Here is a 21,032-nt window from a genome sequence, read left to right on the forward strand (position 1 = left end):
ATGACATTAAAATTATCAGGAAATTTTTTCCTTCCCCATTCGTCGATATATCATACAACGGAGCATTTTCTTCTGGCGAAATCGAAGGGGATGCCCGTATCTTGCAGACGCTCCCTTTGACCACTTCGTCATCAAGTGTACATAACGCCAACGCCTTCTGTCAAAAGCATTGCATCGTCCCCTGGCGAGAGCCAACAGAAGCCGAGTGCAAAAAGTGCTGGGTGTAACCCTCTATACAGAAAGATATTCTACGTAAAAAAGAGGAGCCAGGATCCTTTTCCTGGCTGTCACCGACAGAGATCATAACCGTTCCTATATATCTGCGCTAACGTTCAATCAGACTCACCACGTATAAACGCGGCGCGTAAGCGCGACGAACTGTTCTGGAGTCATTGCTTTCGTGAAAGATTCGACCGCCTTCCATGGGATAAACGAGTTTCATCGTCGGATCAGGAAAGTTTCCTTCTGTGAAAACTGGTTGCCTCATGGAAACCGTAGCTTGAGTCATCCTAGTTTACTATGTGGAAAAGCGTTCGTGCGTTGGAAATTCGATGGGATACGTCGACCAACTTCCAGTTCAAGTCTCTTCTTTAATGCGTGAATTTTGTGGAACGAGGATAGTTTCTATAGTATTTTTTGAAGATATATGTATTCTTGAATTCGCGAGAAGTATGAAAATTTCGATGTAAAAATAGAAAATTAGACAGAATGTGGAATACAAACCTGGAAATTTTTACTCAAGTGATTTAAGAAAGTGAAATATAAAAAAAATGAAGAGGAAATTTTGATAATGACGACTGAAATCTTAAATCACTGATGACAAATGCATGAAAAAGAAGATGAGATTGATATGGTAATATTATAGTCCAGAGTAGTATATTTAAAGAGTGTTAACTTGTATTGGAGAAGGAAAGTGCCAGCTTCCGGTAAAATATCTGTCCCTCGAGTTTATCCGGTTTAGATAAGTCGAAAAGCAGAGATCAGAATGAGAAACCTTCTTTATCGGCTCTGAAAGCTTGCAAGCTCAGTATTCAAATGTAGGCGTGGATGATGTATAAGCTAACAATACATTTTTGTGTAGGCAGACTTGGCAGCTGGTGTCTCCACTTTAATATTGTATCCACTGTTACCGATTCAGTATGAGATAAAATTACAATATCCCTGATATTTTATACAAGTTTGCTTTTTTAGTGACAGTATATCTAAAAAAGATGAAATAGAATAGATAATAACATTAAAAGTTACTAAAACAACTTGGATATTATATTAGATTTTGATACCAAAATTTTGGTTTTTTATATGCAAAAATTTTGGAGAATGAGAGTAGTAACTTGATTGTTGTGAAAATACCCAGTCATTATATTAACTGTCATAATAATGGTTATTAAAAATAATTTTTTGAAATGATCATAAGAGTAAATTATAAAAATTTCTACTTTACTTTAAATGTGTGAATAGAATAAGCAAAATCTAATAGCCAGCACCCTCAGCTAGTTGATAGCTCATGTCGACCCTACTCACATCTCAGAGTCACCCTAATTAATTTCACGATCTGTCTGATACGAAGCTTGAGCAGTAAATGAGCTCGTACCACGATTTCACGGTCCTTATATAGACAGTGGCCACTACCTTCAAGACGTGACGCAATAATATATACTGCTGCCATAATAAATAATTGTTATAGCTATATCAACACATTATTTATTAAGTTTCATGCTTTTATTGTTATTTTCTTTCGACAATTTTTTCTCAACAATTTATGACAGGTATGATACTTTACACATTCCTTCGTTAATTAAAGTTACCTTTACGAACGAAATGTAAATGAATGTAAATGAATTATGGAAATGTAAATGGCATATAGCCACGTCAAAATATTCTTTTACCTTTCTAAGGTACAAGTAGGTACAACAAACAAAAACCATTAAATTTAAATATTGCAATTGCAAAAATTCAATCATCATAAAAAATCAGGGCTGTTAATTATCGTTTTTGGTTAGTGATTAATTGCAGGTTTCTTTTAAGTATAGGTGGTTAAATTTACTGTCTCGAGAAGAATATTTTTGTGTGTTTACAGTATTAGCTTAAGATGCCAGAAAGCAAAGTCACGCGTTAATGCACAAAGTAGCATTGCAGTCAAATCGATAGTCCCAGAACAAAGGAAATCCTCACGCTAGACTGAAAGCTATACAATAGTTGAACAAACATCGACAAAAAGCTTTCTCCCATGTATGGTAAATACAAATATTCGGGCAAAACCCTTGGCTATCTCTTAGCAAATTAAGAACATGATTCTTCGACTTCCCCTGTAAATATGAATCTTGGTAGTGAAATGATCAGACACATTTTCTTTTACCGCTATCGACTTCCTGATTTATCATAATACTTGGTCTTTACTTATCTAATTAAGTGTTCTTTCTTAAAATTTATTTAGTTATTTAATTAATTTTTTGCCTTCTCAAGGACCACATTTGTCTTTTACTTTACTTATATATTTAATTTTTATTTAATGAACATAAATAATTCATCTTGTAAATTCATTATAAAATTATAAAAGCATTATTATGTATGTGAACGTTGAGTTTGTAGAAGCAATTAATTTAATAAATTAAGTTGCGTACTATTCTGAAAGTCCGTGACAGTTTGCATAGAAATCAGCCAAAATTTGAAATTAGAAAATTGAAATCCAGAGATTTCTTCAAAGGATAAGATCCTTCTGGCAATCTACGTGAGTGACTCACGTCTATCCTCAAGAATCATTGTACTTCTTACTTTCCTTCTATCTCTACCTACTCTTTTCACTCGCTGACGACGCAGTTTTTCGTTTTTCCTCTTTTTTCCATCTCTGCCTCGATTGAATTTCTTTTTTCAATTGTACAAAAAAGCAAAAACAAAATGTCAAATTTTATACCGTTGTCCACTATATAGTAAAAAATTCGAATATTCGTGCTTAAAATTTAATTTGCTCTATTTTTATAGAATTACTCGAATTAATAATAGAATTCTTGAAGAACAACAAACGATATCATCAAACAAATATACAATTAAATTCTGAACTTTCAAAGTCTACGGAAAGTTCGAAAGAAGAGAATCAAAAGTTGTTCAAAGTATCTTGTAATAAATGTATGCAAAGAACATAAAAAAAATTATTTAGAATGGACTAACAGATAAGTCTACCGCTTGTCACCACGCAGTAGCTTGATATTGCAAATTTTCCGCCATACCGGTACTCCAATTGCCAATCTCGTGGTTGTAGATCACCGTTAATACCCATTGCTGGACGAATTCGACAAGATTGGTTAGACGAAGTAGAAGAGCAGCCCACTAACCAGAGCCATTTGTTAAGAAGAATGGTGACCTCGGGCAATTTGGGTGCCAATGTATCTGCCGTTATATATTTCGTTCTTGGCGACATAGCACTGATTTTGTTGAGCATATATCTTCTATTATTTCTCGACGATTAAATAGATTTCAAGATAACTACGCGAATAAACTGAAATTTTACTTTTACTTTTTTACTAAATTTATACGGAGAATGCTTACTATTATATTATTTCCGAAATCTCATTTTAATAATTGATAATTACTTAATCCTTTCATCTTAGGTAAACATGACATTGTACTTTTACGAACTAACTTGTACTTCCGTTTACTAAATTAGTTTACTATAATCTAATTAAGTAAACGAGTAATGTATTTGTCTTCGATAAAATTGACCTCAGATTTCAATATATTACGTCGTCTTTGCAAAACCATTAAAACAAGATATTTCTATTGATGAATGCTATATCTCATAAATAAAACAACAATTCGATCACGAAGGAGTGCATAACGAAATTTAGAAATATACTTACTCCAATCATTTCTACAATTTCCAAAACTCGCGTACCACCTTATCCAAGGTAAAGCTTATCATTTGCCTCGCAATTACACATAAGGTACGACATCGTTTAGCGTTCTCTCCTTTAACATTATGAATACTTCTTTATTTGTCCTGGTCGTTGGGACGTGCCTCTGATCTTGTAATCAAAGTGATCTTGATTTTGGAACATGTTCAAAAAGAAAAGGAGAGGCGAGAAAGTAGTTACATACAGTGCTCATGGTAGTTAATCGTTAACGTGGTCAAAGAGAATGTAAAGAAACCATGGCGTTAATGTAAAGATGGTGTACGTCGCACGCACAATTTATAACATTTGACGATTAGACAGCTGCAATATGGAGAGCAGGATAAAAATAGGGTTGAGCAGCAGGTATATGGCATGACGGACTGTGAAATTTTATGGGATATTCGCGTGTTCCCCGAAGCCAACTTAATATAATAACCACTTTCAGAGGACTTAAATATTCCAAGAGTTTGCACGTGTAGTAGATTTGGAAGTTTATCGTCTTCTGGAATCATTGAAACAGAGATTTCGATAAACTTCCTTTATTCTCTGTGACGTACCGCTTGATTTGCAGATTTTACGAACGTCATCTAAGAATTTTACAGATCGAGATATTGATTAAGATATAACCGCCAATTTTTAGTGGAAAAGTCTTAAAATGGAAAATTTGTTGAATTATATGAAATTATATGAAATTTATGTGTGATTGAATTATTTGGAAGTAATTACATGAAATATGTAGAAGCGTCATGTTTCTTGGATTCACGCGTGAGGTTTGGCTATATTGCTCGGTACATTGAAGAAAATAGAAGGTTTTCTTCCGGAACGCTCGCGGTGACTACGACGTACGGTAGATTTATTTCAGACATCTACTTGCGCATTCAGCCGACGATTTGAAAGCAGTTCGCGCGTCGTACCTTAGAGGAGCTTTGCAAAGATACTAACCCCTCGTCTGCATAAATTGCAACAGTGGCGTGATTCTTTTTAACATCTGTATTTCTGGAGAGATTTGCGGCCGAAAATTGAAATTCAATTTTATTTCATGACTCTATCGTATCGAGAAACTTCCTCAAAAAAGGGCAGTAGAAATATATTTTCTAAACAAATATGAAATCAAATATTTTATAAAATTTGTGTTTATTATATAAATATAAAAAAAACAAAATCCTTTAACAATGAAGATTTAAAGATTGAAAACTAAAATTAGAAACACTGTTTTTCCAAGAAGCTTCTCAATTATATAACTCAACACGCGATTTATGATAGATACCATTTATTACGAATGTATCGACCAATCAAAAAATGAATGTCTTCAAATGATTTATGTATAATATTCTATTCGATTAGTACGATGAAATTCGTACTCGGAATTAATTAAGTATATCGTCGATAAGACAGTCTGTAGGAAGTGCCTATTTTTATGAAGTTAAATAGAGAAACAGGTTTTCTTGTTGGTTTCTGTTTCCTTTATTTCATATAGATAAATTAAGTAGCAGAGTTGCCAAAAGAAATCAGAATTCAATTAAGATTTTACTCGCAACGATCTCTCTCTCTCTCTCTCTCTCTCTCTCTCTCTCTCTCTTTCTCTCATGATTGATTTCCTCCTTTACTGATAATTTGCCGCGAAAGCTATGCGTACAAAATGTTCGTAGCTAACTATCGTTCGTGTCACGCGACGATATGTAAATTGTTGTGGAATAATTGGATAGAGATACGAAGTATCGTTAATTCAAGAGTGATATGTTAAATAACGATAAATTATGTTAGAACTCGTAATCCAGCAATTATTATAGTACACGCTTAGGCAGTTAAATTTTTGGAGTTTATCTCCGTTACTATCTTTTGTAACGATCGATCGACTTTTCCTGTTGACATTGATTTATCGTTACTCGACAGATCGGGTAAACCGTATTATCGATTTGTTCAGCGGGCTGAATGCATTGGAACACTGAGTTTAATTTAATTCTTGATCGAAAATTACGGTTTTGTGTCACTTCAATCATCTACATTAATTAAAAGGAGTCTATGCTTTTTTTCAAGAGCCTATAACTAGTGGGGATAATAAATCGATACTGAATTTTTAAGTAACGAAATGATATAGCAAACATATAATTGTTAGGTACATATGTTTTATTAGATGATTTTGTGCAATGTTTCTTAAATGATTAAACTTTACCAACACAATTTTTTAATTAATACTATTTGATATTATTCCTTGTTCAATCTCTTAGTTTTTATCTTTCATTCCCAGAATAAGTCCATCAATTAATATAAAAATGATATTAATAAGACCAATATAACCATTCTATAATACATAATTTATGCAAAGATTAATTTTAAAACACTTTTTTGTTGTAACTATGTTCCAAGACAAACCAAATATTGCAACTCAAAAGCTGTCTATTAAATAATTTAATCTCGTTCGCTCCTACAAAACTGATCAAAAAACCAGAGACAAACAATTGGGAAAATATACCTAATCGTTCTTGCCTAAAACTAAAATATCGATTTTTCATCCTTTAGTTCTCCCCATATGCAAAACTGATAAGCTTGACCAGCGCAGATATTTGATTCGAACCCGATTTATCGTGGACCACCGCGAATCCAAACGCAAACTATGGCCATGAAAGCACGTGGCTAGGTATGAAAACGAACGGATTGGCCCACTGGTTTCCCCTACGCAAGCCCAGCTTGCGACGGTCCTCTTCTGTGAACCACCTAACCGAATCCAGTCCGCGTTCGACAACGCGCCCCTCGTCTAGCGTGTTACGTCCCTTTTCTACTGAAATCCCGTGATTTTTTGTCACAAAGTGTCAGTCGGGTTTTGCTCCAAACAGGAAACAAAGTGCAGTCGATCTGGCTCGAGGGAATAGGTAGTTTCAAATACGAAACAGTGCACGTGGCTTGAAGTGTTTATGGTGGTTTGAAACACTGAGACGTGAAAAATATTATTATCATCGGTTCATAAATTTTTCATTTTGTGTTTTAATTAGAATCGATAAGAGGAATTTTTTACTTTTTCTATGATATTTTGATGAATTTTAAAAGTAATCAGAGGAGGAATGATTTTTGTTGAAAAAGCTAGTTCCAGAAAGATGAAAATTGAAAAAGATGAGAAAGAGAAGAAAAAGAATGCTACGTGATACTTTTTGGTATGGCATGTTGTTTTAGGTATTTTTATTTCGATCCAACAACACGTAGCATCGTTGACCCCTTTCAGCTGGAAACTGATTATTTTAGAAAATTTGTACCGCGATCCAAGCATAATGTAGTGGACAAAACTTTATTGAATTTTCCACAGGAGGCACTTTTTCTATAGATACCTATAATACTAAGGGAAAAATTGAATAAAAAATTTCCTAAGTGAAATGGATTAAAAAATCTTTCCATTGTAATAGGGAAATCAAATTTCAATTAAACCATTTTTCTCTCCCTCTTCGCTCGACTGAGCCGAAATAGCGTAACGACTTTGCAATAAATTTGACCACAAATCATCCAGTATTGAACATGAAATACGAGCGAAGGGCCGAACCGCTTTAGATTATATGAATCGTCGCATTGTTACGGATCGCTTACCTTTCAAAATCGCGCGCTCCGCATTAAGATTCTGTTGCTGGTATATTCACGAACTTTTACTTTCATTTACTTACCCGCTCCAGCTTGGCTCAATTACAATGGACCAGGAATATGTCTACACATTCTGCTCTTTAGTTAACGCACCCCCTTTGCTCTTGTTTGCCGAGCTTTTAGTGTAATTCAACGGAGAACCCTGCTACTTGTGACCTGGATACGCACATGTTAGATTTAAACGAGTGAGTTAGATGAGTCTTTGGTTTATCTCGTGATCATGTCGATACTCTTCTTTTATATATGGTATCTTTTGTCATTTTTCGCACAGATTACATAAGATGATTTGGTATTACGAAGAGAGAAATGTGTTAATTCAAGCTTCTGATTCAAAGATACAATTGCTTATATTCAGTCATCCACAAGTGAGTCATTCTAAGTCATTTAGAACATTTTATTTGTCACGTTCGGTATTTATAAATATAAGTTCAGGGGAGAATCTCTTAAAGCGTAGGTTTTAATCAGTCGACTCTCGATTTAATTATTTCGCTAATTCGTTTATTGCAACGAAAACTTTACACGTACTGTTAGGTAACGAAAATAAGGTATAACTGTCTTTACACAAATAAAATGAGCTAATAATGCAAGACATTTTTACATTAAACTTTCTGCATCCTTTCGTTACAAAAATTCATGCAATATCCATGCGATCAACTCAATTCGATCGATGTCCACCTGGTTTCAGAAATGCCAACCCTATTTCGTTGCTCATTATCAACAGAATTCGAAATAATTGTCTTTTTCCGATTTCAATAAATTTATACCTAAAGAAATTACTATAGTATATCTTTCTAAATATTTCGAATTTTATTCGTTTTTAACAATTCCGATATTACAAGTTCTTTGGCAATCCAATAACGTTAGGTTTCTAATTTCGATGTATTGGTAATCGAATGTTTTACATTCTTTATCAGAAAAGAAAGAAATGAAATGAGCGAGAGGAAACAATATTGCTTTTTCTCTTCTATTTCATTTAACAAGTAGAAAGATAGTAGGTTGCTCGAGTCGAGGCATTAGTCTCGAATTCAGTTTTGTTCTGAAGTGGAACTTCCGACTCGGTTTAAAACTTCTCCCGCGGAACTTTCCGAGTAAAAGAATAGAAAGGACACTCGGTTTACCAACTTTATCTGCGTGGCTATCTTCCATCTGCCACAAGGTATAGGATTTAATCTCCACCATGGCCGGAATAAAGTTTCCAACATATTTCTACTACTAATATAGTCGATACTTCGACCCTGCGAGCTTATCATGAAATTGAAACCCAATGCCAATATTTCTAAACCTGTTTACTATAGAATATTCCAGATACGATTCTAAACATAAATCTATTGTATCATAATTTCTCTCTATGTGGTAGTTTTGGAACTAGTTTTGAAACGATGAATCCTCCCTGAGGATGATTTTCGGAATAAACTTATTTATAAGGTAATCTTTGAACGGCGAATATTCGACCGTTGCTTCTTTATCATCTTTCTCATCTGTCCCTCGGGTATTAAGAATGGCAAATTTATTTTGAAAGTTATATGCTTTGTGGACCTTCGAATATAAAGGAAGGAAACAGAAGGCAGCTGTAAAATATAGATACGAATAAAAGATCAAAATACGATAAAATATTTTTAACATAGAAATCTCTGACACTGGAAATTCAACCTAAACATTAAAATTTTAATCTTATTTTTTTATGATATGAAAATCTTTAATTTAATAAACTGCAGCGACCAAAATAATTAAATAGACAGAGACACTATTCCATAATGAGAAATAAAAGATAGTAAATATGAACAGTGTGCCTTGGTGAAAATAGTCAAGGGATGAAGAATCGAAACCGCAACGAAAGGAATGTCGTACTTTGTCCCGCTCGCGAGGACAGCGGGGTAGCGACTTCCGGTGAAATAGGTGAACTTTCCTTCTCAGGGGAGTGCGAAGGAGTCGTTTGTCTGCAAGAACGAAGAGGTCCAAAGGAGATCGAAGAAGATGAAAATCAGGATCCTAGGTCTGACCTTGCGGATACGATTTACGTGGTCCTTTTGTCAATAATTTGACCATCCATTCTTTTTTATGGTGCATATTTTTTTACTGAAATTTTATTAACTTCTAGATTCTATTTTCGCAAATTTACTAACAAAATCTAATTTGGCCATTTATTTTGATAACTGTAAATTTTGGGCAGCTAATTACATATTCAATACAATGAATGTTAACTTCTATAAATCGAATTGTAATTTTCTGTAAGAAAATTTGAAATGTTCTTTGAAATTGTCTAAAGTGATTATAAAATATACTATAATGTTCATAACGATCTTATAGACATGTTATAACGATAAGTATACACTACATATTCATTCACTAATAATAATTAAGTTAAAGTGGAAATTTTTAAATGACCATAAGTAAATCGTATAAGCCTTCAAGGCAAGCGTTCAGTGCTCTTATTGTGGTTGTTTTTCGCGCGGTGTAGATACATCGCACGATGTACCATAAGACAGCATTACTACCCGGAGAGTGGTTGGGGTTGGGTGGTCGTAGTAACCGGCGTTATGGTACAAATTCTTGCCACGGGAATTCACTGGTCTGTCGGAGCATGGTTGCTGTTGGAAGGAACGAAACGATACCGTCAACCTGTTTTCAACGTAGGTACGATATGCAAGGATCGACGATCCTATTTTCTAATCTCAATGTTTAACTGTGCGCCCACAGCCTCTCCATGACTAAATTACTTAATAAAACGCGCACACTCTTATGTAGACATTAGGCAGATATCAGTTTTGATGTATAATATATCTATTTTAAAATTCGTAAAGTATAAAAAATTTCAGAATAGAAATGAAAACTTATATGAAGATGTTAAAATTATACGTTATATACAAATAATAAAATATACTTTAATAAAGCATATGTTATAACTAAGATTATGGTTAAAAGATTTTAGAGAAAACGTAATATATGATATTAATCTTTCACAAAAGTTACTTTTTTAATAAACCAAAATAAAGTGACAAGTAGGAATAGGTCTAAAAATAGAACCAGAAATTTGTACGGCTTTCAAACAATAAAAGTTAAAAGAAAATGGCACGATATAAGTGTATAAATATAAAAACCAGCACATATATTGATATCAGTTATATTTAAATTTACCAAAAGAATACAAATCTAACCAGTGTTTTCCTACGGTCCACATGTTCTCGAACGGGACTTTAAAATTTATCGCGCGCAGCCAGTGCCAAACAGAGAAACTCACGAAGTTGAACTCTGAGCAGGACCTTGACAACGAAAAGGAAGCGTCGAGTATACTATATCGTATGAATATTTAATGCCGCTGGGAAAAAAGGAACGATTGTATTTGAGAAACTATAATTATGACCATTTCAGAAATATTTTACGTATCGAGTGTTGTGAGACTGAGAATTGAAAGCGATTCTTTATTATTATTTACAAATGGTCCCGGAAACTGATATTAAAATCACTTCACGTTAATATCGTTGTCGTAAAACTAACTCTTGTATCGTCTGATTTATTTTTTTGGAGCCCTGCCGCCTCTTTATTCTTTATCCTCCCGATGCTCTTCTAACTACTAACGAGCACTACTTTCCCTTTTTGCTGTCCGTTTACGAGCGTCGTTGTTTAAGAACCGAGCACATTTCGACGACACGCGAAATTTTTTGTGCAACCTGTAAGGTCTTTTACGATGACAATGAAGAAAAGATAAATCGTATTTTTAAGAGAATATCTGGATTGTGAATTTTAAATAATATCGAGCAAACGATGATACAATCTATGGTAAATTTAAATTAAATAAAAAATTAACACGAACACACATACACAACACAAAGATATTCCTAAATTTTTCGCGCAAAATTTCACTCGTACTTGTTCAAAGCGAATTTTTATTCTTCTTGGAAAATTATTTAAAGATTTCACTTAAAAACAAATCATATAATGTAATAGAGACAAGATTAAGGAAGATTCCTTGAAAGACTAAAACGATACAAAAATGTAAACGTTGACACAAATGACCCAGTTTTTTCGCGATGTTTCAAAAAAGAAAAGGAGCCAAAACTCATTCGCTGAACAATGAATTCTTAAAGACATTTATCGCGTGATATTAAGGGAAAAGACCACATTATGGAATTTTTGTAATTATTGTAATGAACGAATGATCATTGTATAGATCTTCAGTTATACTTTTTATACTTTACCGAAATTCCTTCGAGGTAACCGAGCTTCCCGTTCAGGTACAGTTGCTATGAAAGCGAGCTTAGAATCTTGCAGGGTCATTGACCTTCTCTTTCGCCAATTCACTCTCCCTCTCGTTCGTTTTCTGGCTTCAAAAGAAATTCAAGGGTGAAACCGTGGGCTAGACACTGGTGGGATTTTCGATAGAGGATCCTGATCCTGACCGATGACAAGGGTGGCAAGGGATCAAGGAAAGGGAATCGGTATATAATAGAGGTAGCATTATACAGTGGATATCTTGTTTGAAATCTACAAGTTCGTGATGAACCTTTTTGCTTTCACTTTCTACATTATTGCAGTACTACATTATGTACGGTATCGCAGTACATTACTAATACATGGTATACAATGTTCTTTTAAATGTTTTATGTTTATGAAGAATTATTTATAAATTGTATTCTTTAGTACTATGATTACCAGAGTTTTGTCTAGTTCTATTAAATCTTTCCTATATTTTCGAAACGATCATCAAATAATTGTCTCTATTAAAAATAATTTACTATTATCAGTAAATGTAGGAAAATATCTGTTTCTTTTCAATGAAAAGACACATAAAGGCAAACAATTGTATTTATGAAAACGATATTTTCTAATCTTTTTATGGAGCATTTTGATTCGGCTTTTCCTGCTAGTGTTATCAAATAGCAATTATAATTTACTGGATAATAATATAATTGTCATCGAAACACTGCAAATATGTCTTTATACTATTATTTAAGTTTATTATTTAAGTTCCTTGCAAAATGTATTCAAAAACACACGTCAAAAAAATTATTTTTCTTATTTCAAATCTCATTTCTAATTTATTTATTTTACGTCCACCTTTTTTCGTACTACCAAAATACCGAAAAGAACTGTGGCTGTCATAGAACAAAAAAGATGAGGTATTAAAGGGGAAAGAAAAGACCGAGAGTAAAAAAGCGAGCCATGCCTTACGAATAGGTTATTTCCCACAAACGTGAAATCGTTTAACACGGAGCCTATCATGTCCCAACCTTTCTGCCGAGATTAATAAGTGGTCCTTTTTGTCATCCGGATAACTTGATGTCTTTGTAACTAAGTCGTAAAAAGAACTGCTCGGTCAGGTGATCGATAAATTCGTCCCAAACAGTTGTTTCTTACTTAAGGGAAACATCCCTTAGTCTTCATCCTTTGTATCTTTCGTTTGGGAAGAATAAATCTAATACATAATTCTTTGAACAGTCAGATTCTTTGAAATTTCTACACATTCTACATAATTTATACCGCGAATTTTTCTCTTCGAATTAAACAAAAAGAAAGTAATTCTTCAAACTTAGAAAAATTCAAGAACGCTTTCACACTCAAAGAATCACTCAAGTACAAATATCGCAAGAAAGCTTTTCAAAAATCCCAATTCACTTACTCGAAAGACTCCATTCGAATTCATCGTGTTGATCCGACGACAAAGCTATTGAATCAAAGTAGATGCAGCAACACGCCAGCCCACTTTCTCAATAAAGACTGCATCCGTGACCGTCAAAAGCAAGTTGCAAGATTAATAACCTCTCGTTTTATCCTCCGGAGTACCCTTTTGTCTACAAGAGCCGGCTCTATATTTTACGATGGACGGCATTCTTCGAACGATTGATCGATGAGCCGACTCGACAAACGCGGCTTCGGCAAACAGTGAAAATTAATTAAATGACCGAGCGGAGCGCTGCTAATCATTCAGGCTATTCGTCGTGGCCGTAATTAAAACAGTCTTAACCTCAATCGCGAGTCAACTTCTGTTTAGCAAAGTAGTCGACATTTAATAGGCGGTTTTAAGAAGACCGATCGCTGCGGTCGTGGTAAAAGAAAACGCGTAAGCAAGGAAGAACGATCACTGGTACGATCGTTTGTGGCCGTTTCAAAATGAATTAGAACCGACGACGAAAGTGGTCATGGTACTGTCTCGGAACGGAATCGATTTATCATATTCGATCTCTTAACGGTGAACCAATTCAACGAAAGCGAGAATTGTAGTGAAAATACGGTGTCCAGCACGAAATAGCGAGTCAGAAATATCGATCATGCCACTATACGGTTCTAATTGAGAGGAACTCTGGGAGCGTAAAGCGTTTATTATGATTACAAACCGCGAAGGTGAAATGTGGACGGTCGGGATCGAACGTCAAGGGGCGAAACTCGAGTCCGTAACGGCATACGAACCGCATAAATCATATATTGAACGGTGCAAATGAAGCTTGAGAGAATTTGAATATCAATGGATGATGAGGCGCGTGAAGCGTTTGATCGTGGTGTTTGGTCAATTGAGTCAATATCACTTTGTTTTTCTTCGAATTTGTATATACAGGAAATTATCGAGGCACATTATGGTTCATAATTATTCGTACGATACACCTCTTATAATATTTTATACACTTTATATAACATTTTATATACTTTCATATTTTATGAAGTATCAAGTTTCTAATAAATTGGGTCTGTTACTTCAGTAGCTGTTTTTCGTGAAATATCAGATTAATATCTACTTATTGATATTTCAATCACTAACTACTCTCATCAATCAAAGGAAGACAGTTCCTTTAAGAAAATCTGTCGATCAATATGAAAAAGGGATGGATCTAAAAGGTGCAAACGCAATCCATTAATGTGCGGTGATGGAAGAGAATCATTTTATATACATATATATAGCTTGAAAAAGTAATAGCTTCATTTAAGATATAAAAACAGAATTATGCAATGAGAAAAATATAATCAGCTATAAACGTCGCATAAGGAAAGAACAATAAAATGGCAAGAAGTATGCTAGGCGAAATGAAGAACAAGCGTTATTTAAGCCGGAACCATCGGTAATATAAAAACTCATCATTATTTTCAAAATTCCATTATTAAGAAATTCTAATTTGTAGAAAATACTGTAGACTTTTAAAAACTACGTAACTATTTCAATTCTATGAATCAGAAACAAAACTTCAGCCTGATGTAAAATTTGATCCAAATAAAATACAAAATATTTCTCAAAAATATAGAATTATGTATATCGCTAACAAAAGCATTATTTTCATCAAAAATACTAAAAAATTCGCGTTTAAATTCATACTCGTAATAAATGAAAAGTTTATATAATAGATCCCAGTTTTTGTAAAGCTATTTTATCTGTTTCAAACTCCGAAACATTTCTATTATGCGGCCATAAAGTTACTAAAAGAAGAACATATATAGAAATACAGCTATTTAATGAACTTGCATGATGTTACGTATATCACATAACGTCTTTTTATTGAGAACAATATAAGCCAAACAACGATGTTCAACGATCAAAAAGCGATTAAGAAAGTTTTATCTTCTTATAGGGTGGCTGGGAGCAATGTCTACGGGAGTGGCTTTACTAGTTTCACCCGTAACAATAGCGTTCTGTCGGAGGAAAAGTATAAGACTCACCGCGGTTTTGGGTGGCCTCGTTACAGCACTCGGTTGCCTTTTCACTTCTTTTGCCTCGCAGTTCCACCAGTTGTTCTTCAGCTACGGCACAGTTGTCGGTGAGTCACTGTAAAAGTACAAGGAATTCCCTACTGCTGTTTCTTTTCATAGAAACAAGAAATATGACAGAACTTATATAATATAACGATTCTTCTTCATTGATTAAACATCATCCATCTTTCTTCTTAAGCAATTGTAACTCGACTTTTACAAGTTTTCGTACGTCACTTTTACCCTCAACAGTTTCGGCACAAACGATTCCCTTGAATAATTCCTTAGATAAAACTTTACTTTGGGAAGAAATACAGAGGGATCGAGATAATGGCAAGTTCATGGACTGTGTTTAATTACTTTACGCAGGTATAGGGGTTGGCATGACGAGGGACTGTAGCACGCTGATGGTGGCGCAATATTTTAAAAGGAGAAGAGAACTGGTTGAGATTTTCATCGTATCCGGAAGTGGCCTTGGTATCGCTGTAATGTCGGTTTTCATAAAGGGAATGATTAGGTAACAAAAGAGATATTCTTATCTGAGCTATTACACAAAGCTCTAATTCATATTCATTGATATTTGTTAAGTCAAGCGTGATGTAACATAAAAATACTTGATTCAAAATGAAAAAAGAGAAAAAAATTTCCTAAATAAAAAAAGCAAAATTATAAAAAATCCTGTATTCCGATTTTAGCAAAATTGGTTGGCGCTTAGGACTTCAGGCAGTGACAGGTGTCGTTTTCTTGACATTCATCCTGGGTACCTTTTATCGAAGCGCATCCTTGTATCATCCACAACGTAGAGCCATTTTACATTTGAAAAATCAAAAACGTAAAATTAAAGATAAAAACAAGACAGACGACAGACCACCGTTCTTCGACTTCAGTACGCTGAAGAGCAAAACAGTAAGAATATTGCTGGTGTCCACTGGAATATCTGCCTTTGGGATCAACACCCCGATATTTTACTTGGTAAAATGCGTAATAAATTTCTTTAAATAATTAAATGCTATATATTTGGAATATTTAAAAGTGCAAAATTGATAGAATGCATATAATATGCAATAGAATTATAAAATATTCACAGCAAAGTGCTTGTTACAATGTTCAATAGGAGAAACAAATTTCTATATAAATTCCATTTTATTGGTGGTATCTATAAAAATATAAAATTGCATAAACACCCGCAATCTAATAAGTGCAAGAGTGGGAAAATATTTTGAACTAAATTTGGTCCTTTAAATGTTTTATTTCATTGTAGGCACATCAGGCCGAGGAAGAAGGTCTTGGTGACACGGTGATCCTACTTCAGGCTTACCTCGGTTTGGCCTGGACCCTCGGCTGTGTCGCCTTTGGTCTTTTAGTCGTGCATCACAGCGTCGAATGCAGGATAGCGCGTCAGTATCTTACGCAAGCGGCGATATTTGTATGCGGATTGTGCATTTTGGCCCTCACTGCCGTTCAAGGAAATTATCATGGATATGTGCTGTTCGCCTGGATTTACGGTACAGTATCCTCGCCTGTAAAAGTGCGTGAACACTTCAGAAAAAATCCTTTCAGGATATACATCTAATTCCTACCTAAGTTCTCGACTCTTTTGAATTATCTATAACTATATATAATATGTTATATAATAAATATTAAATAATAAACTATATATAGTTTATTATTATGTATTATTATTTATTATTTATTATTATTATTATTGTATATATATATATATATATAATATTTTTATCATTTCATCTTCTTTCTTTTTCTTTAATGTATTTTTCTTGTATTATTCTTCTACAAAGAATGTTTCATTGCAGATAGAGCTTTGCTCATATAAGATTAAATAAAATATGTAAAGCTATATTGAATAATGACAGTGACCGCGTTCAAAAAGATTCTCAAAAACTCTTCCTTTCTTAACTTTGACTTTGATTAACTCACTAACGACTCACATTCTCCCCGAAATTCGAATTTTACCACTTCTTTATTATAAATTCAAGTTAATACCGGTTTTAATTAAGATGAAACATTGAATTTTGCAGGCATCTTCTGTGGTGGTTACCACTACAGTCTCAAAATGTACACCTATGAGAGAGTCAGAGCAAGAAATTTCGCAAGAACGTGGGGTTTCGTGCAATGTTTCCAAGCTATACCAATAGCAATTGGAGTTCCAATTTCAGGTAAAAGTGAAATATTTAATTTGTTTGAAGAATGTCCTCAATGTTACTACGTTTTCAATGACGCAATATAAAATCGATCAAGAAAATGTTAAGAGTATGAGATTTTTCAGGATACATGAACATTAACTACGGTGGGAAGGCTGGTTACTACTTCAGCTCGACCTGTGTTCTAGTAGGCAGTTTCACTCTTTTCTTCATAGACCTTCACAGAAGAAATTTATCGAGGCATAAACACATAAGGTCTAACGGAACCAAGCATCTCTGCGTTTCGGATAATTGTCCACAACGCCGAAAATTGTCGTTTAGCCAGGAACCAGACAACGATGGTCCACATGTGGCTGCTGCAGGAGCTGCTGCGGCTGCTCTTGTGCTTGGAACTGAGATTGCACCAAATCCAGGTAAATTTATTCACTTACTTTATTTTTTATATTAATGTTGACTAACTTTTTTTGCCTTTATAATTAAAATCTTCGACATACAATTTTTAATATCTACTTTAAATCTCTTTTACATATCCTCGGGCCGTAAGCAAACCACAAAAGTTTAGGTTAACCCTACTGTTTCCCTCATTTATTCCTCACATTTGTATCAGTCATAGGATCTCCTCTTCGAATAAAAAAAATACATATAAAATTTAAGTACATTGGACACTAAAATCAAATATTTAAGGATATAAGATATAAATTAAGATTGAATATCCTAAAATGAAATAACCCAACTCAAATATAATCCATATTGCTGTGATCACATGTAATCCAACTGAGGGTTACGATTCTAAAATCTCGAATTTTTATATTATATCTCAAGGGTCAATCAACTCTATAACATCAAAGAAAAAATTAAACCGAGATAGCAAACGATGGAATCTCATTGCAGGCGAATTGATTGACGGCCTTGCCCCGGAGAAGCCAGAATTGACGTGTATCTCCGAGGAGGGAATTGCGGATATGGATCTTCCTGACAACATGCTCGAGGACCTTGATTACATCGGAGACTGTATAACCTCGTGCAACAAGGTCGAGAATTATCTAATGCTGTCAGAATTCGAGAACAATCTGATAGCTGAAATGCCGATTATCACGGATCGTCGAGGCCGAAGGTGGTCCCTGGCTCGTTCAAAGGGTGGTCAATCGAATTTGGATCGATCCCCAGGGCCTCAACCGACTAACGAAGAGACCGATCCCAAGCCCAAGTGGCACGTGACGAATGTGCCTCCTGCTAATAGAGTGATCACAGTGATTGACGAGGCAAGCACGTAACTCGATCACCAGAATCCAAGAAGCTGTTAATACTCACTGAGGATGCTTCTGAATGAAATTTTACGACTTTTTTTATGTAAATGGATACTTAAATAGCTTTTTTTAAGTTTGTAATGTAATTTTTGTATATATACTGTTTTAATTACGTAAAAGAAATTTTGATTTACTTGCATAAGTGAATGTGAATTGGAATTGCAAACACTGAAAATTAGTATTTTCCGAATTTTATGCAAATTGAATTTTGGAATAATTCATTAATTGCAATAATACAAAAAAAGGATAGATATTATTACATAATTATTGTTATGCGATGTGAATGGAGGTTCGAGAATCAAAATCACGAATAAAGTTAAAAAAGTTAAAAAAAAAATGAGGGGAATTATCCAAGAGGCCGACATTTCTCGTTATCGCGCTGCCTTCGATCGTCTGTCTCGTTTGTTCCTCTTTGATTTAAGGTACTGTTAGAGATCATATTAGCGATACTTTTGCGAACGAAACACGTTAATCTGCGTTAAACGTCCCTACGGAGCTGTAGGAAATTCCAGTAAGGGTCACTTAATTCGCGGTGTAATTAAGGACAATAACGTCGGCTTTCGACGAGAGGAACCACGGAAACGTTCCGTCCACATGGAGATAACCTCGACTCCCGTCGACGTCTTTGTTTAAAGCTTCGTATTAGTTCACTGCCACGCGTAGATGTGCGAATCGAACGATCTTTCGTCAATTTAACAAAAAGGAAAGACAGGACACATTTAAACAAACAGCTCAAGTTTCTTTATTTTAATGTAATTTTTATTTTAAAAATTATGAATCATAGAAAATTAAGATCTTCTATTTAAAAAAGGTTGAAAAATTGAAACTAAAATTTTGAATAATTCTGTTAAACACAAGATTGTTCGATTCATGTCGATGTAAAAGTTGCGACCCAGAGTCTTTTTCGAAGGAATCTGCTTGCACGTAGGCAATGCTAGCTAAAGATATTGAAACTAGTCCAAAACGAAATTCGTATGCAGCGATAAATGGTATAATATAACGATACGAATAAATATGTAGCCAGGTACAAGAGTTTATGGTTGTACCATTGTATCGTTCGAGGCATTTTGAGAGAATATTCATACGTGCAGCGTTTCTCTTTCTGTGATCGAGCGAACCGCGATCGGTACAAACGCAAAGAGATAACAACACTATTTATTTATCAAACTATTTATATTAGAACCATACATACGCATGTTATGTACATATATATACATACTTATATACGTGATAATAAGCGTATGCACATGCGTGTGGTATTATAACGTAGATTACAGTTAAGGAGCCCCGAAATAGTCGATTAAGGACAATTTGAAGCCAACAGTATATCAAGGATTTGTACAGAGAAACCAAATTGGTATTACAATTGTAATACCTTATGCGATCGAGCGATAAACACTATAATTTTATTTAAAGAACCTATCAAATTAATTCATTAAGGATCAACGTTGCGTTGATACAACATTCCATTTGCAACTTTTTTCAGTCAATTCACGTCAGTATATTCTATTTCAAGAAAGTTTTAAATATTTGTTTCATCTTTATTTCTTCCTCTACTTAGATTCTAAAGTTTTTATAGTATAATAGTAAACTGCACATTTTTTAAATTATGTAAATTTTGTATGTATTACAAATTTTTTCTGTAATTTGTATAATTAATTCCTATATATACCGAGAATTATTTTTTCTAATTCGTAAAGTATCTATTATCAGAATAATATTGCGTTTTGCAATTTTCACATATTATTTCATTGCTTGATCCTTAATGAGTTAAAAATATCATTAAACAAATAGCCTGATGAATATCTAATATAATAATGAGAACCAGCCGGAGAGTATTTTTAATGAAATATTATTTTAATGACTCGACACCTGCCTACGCGATGTCGCGTTTAAGTTACGTTTATCATATTATTGTTATCACGATGATAACGCAAGGCTACTAGTCTAACGTCGCAAAGAACAATAATTTACGAATTACTGTTTATTACACGCTGCAGCAAAAGAAACAACACCGAATAAACTGCCTATATTGTAATATTGTAACGTTGTTAATACAGAAACATGATTTTATCAAATACCTCGTTGTTTTTGCCTTTCTTTATTAGGAATTTATTCCCAACATAAAAATAACAATAAATGCGAAAACAGTGAAATACTCAAAGTAACAAAAAATTAAAAAATATAGTGTGCACGTAAAGCGATTCTGTCAATATTTTCCTTCGTTAATCTACTTTGTGCATACATGTCTCTCTGCAATTAACTTCTTAAAGCTGAGATAACATTATATATAGTTTGACTTGAAATTTTCCTCGAGATACGAAATGTATCTTCCTTATTCTTCAAACTTTTAAACATATAATCAATTATTAAAAAATAATTTT

General features: G+C 34.0%; 1 protein-coding gene across 1 annotated transcript in view; it reads left to right on the forward strand.

The window, feature by feature from the left end:
* Nucleotides 1-20,726, forward strand: part of LOC126869346 (uncharacterized) — a 34,178-nt gene extending 13,452 nt beyond the window's left edge. The window contains exons 2-8 of the mRNA XM_050625734.1: nucleotides 15,065-15,250; nucleotides 15,552-15,699; nucleotides 15,878-16,154; nucleotides 16,444-16,687; nucleotides 17,219-17,356; nucleotides 17,467-17,754; nucleotides 18,233-20,726. Coding sequence (XP_050481691.1) covers nucleotides 15,065-15,250; nucleotides 15,552-15,699; nucleotides 15,878-16,154; nucleotides 16,444-16,687; nucleotides 17,219-17,356; nucleotides 17,467-17,754; nucleotides 18,233-18,615 — 1,664 coding nt within the window. The 3' untranslated portion in view covers nucleotides 18,616-20,726. The remainder of the gene's footprint in view (nucleotides 1-15,064; nucleotides 15,251-15,551; nucleotides 15,700-15,877; nucleotides 16,155-16,443; nucleotides 16,688-17,218; nucleotides 17,357-17,466; nucleotides 17,755-18,232) is intronic.
* Nucleotides 20,727-21,032: the final 306 nt, after the last annotated feature.

The sequence above is a fragment of the Bombus huntii genome, chromosome 9 (genome assembly GCF_024542735.1).
Source record: "Bombus huntii isolate Logan2020A chromosome 9, iyBomHunt1.1, whole genome shotgun sequence".
In the NCBI taxonomy this organism is placed as follows: domain Eukaryota; kingdom Metazoa; phylum Arthropoda; class Insecta; order Hymenoptera; family Apidae; genus Bombus; species Bombus huntii.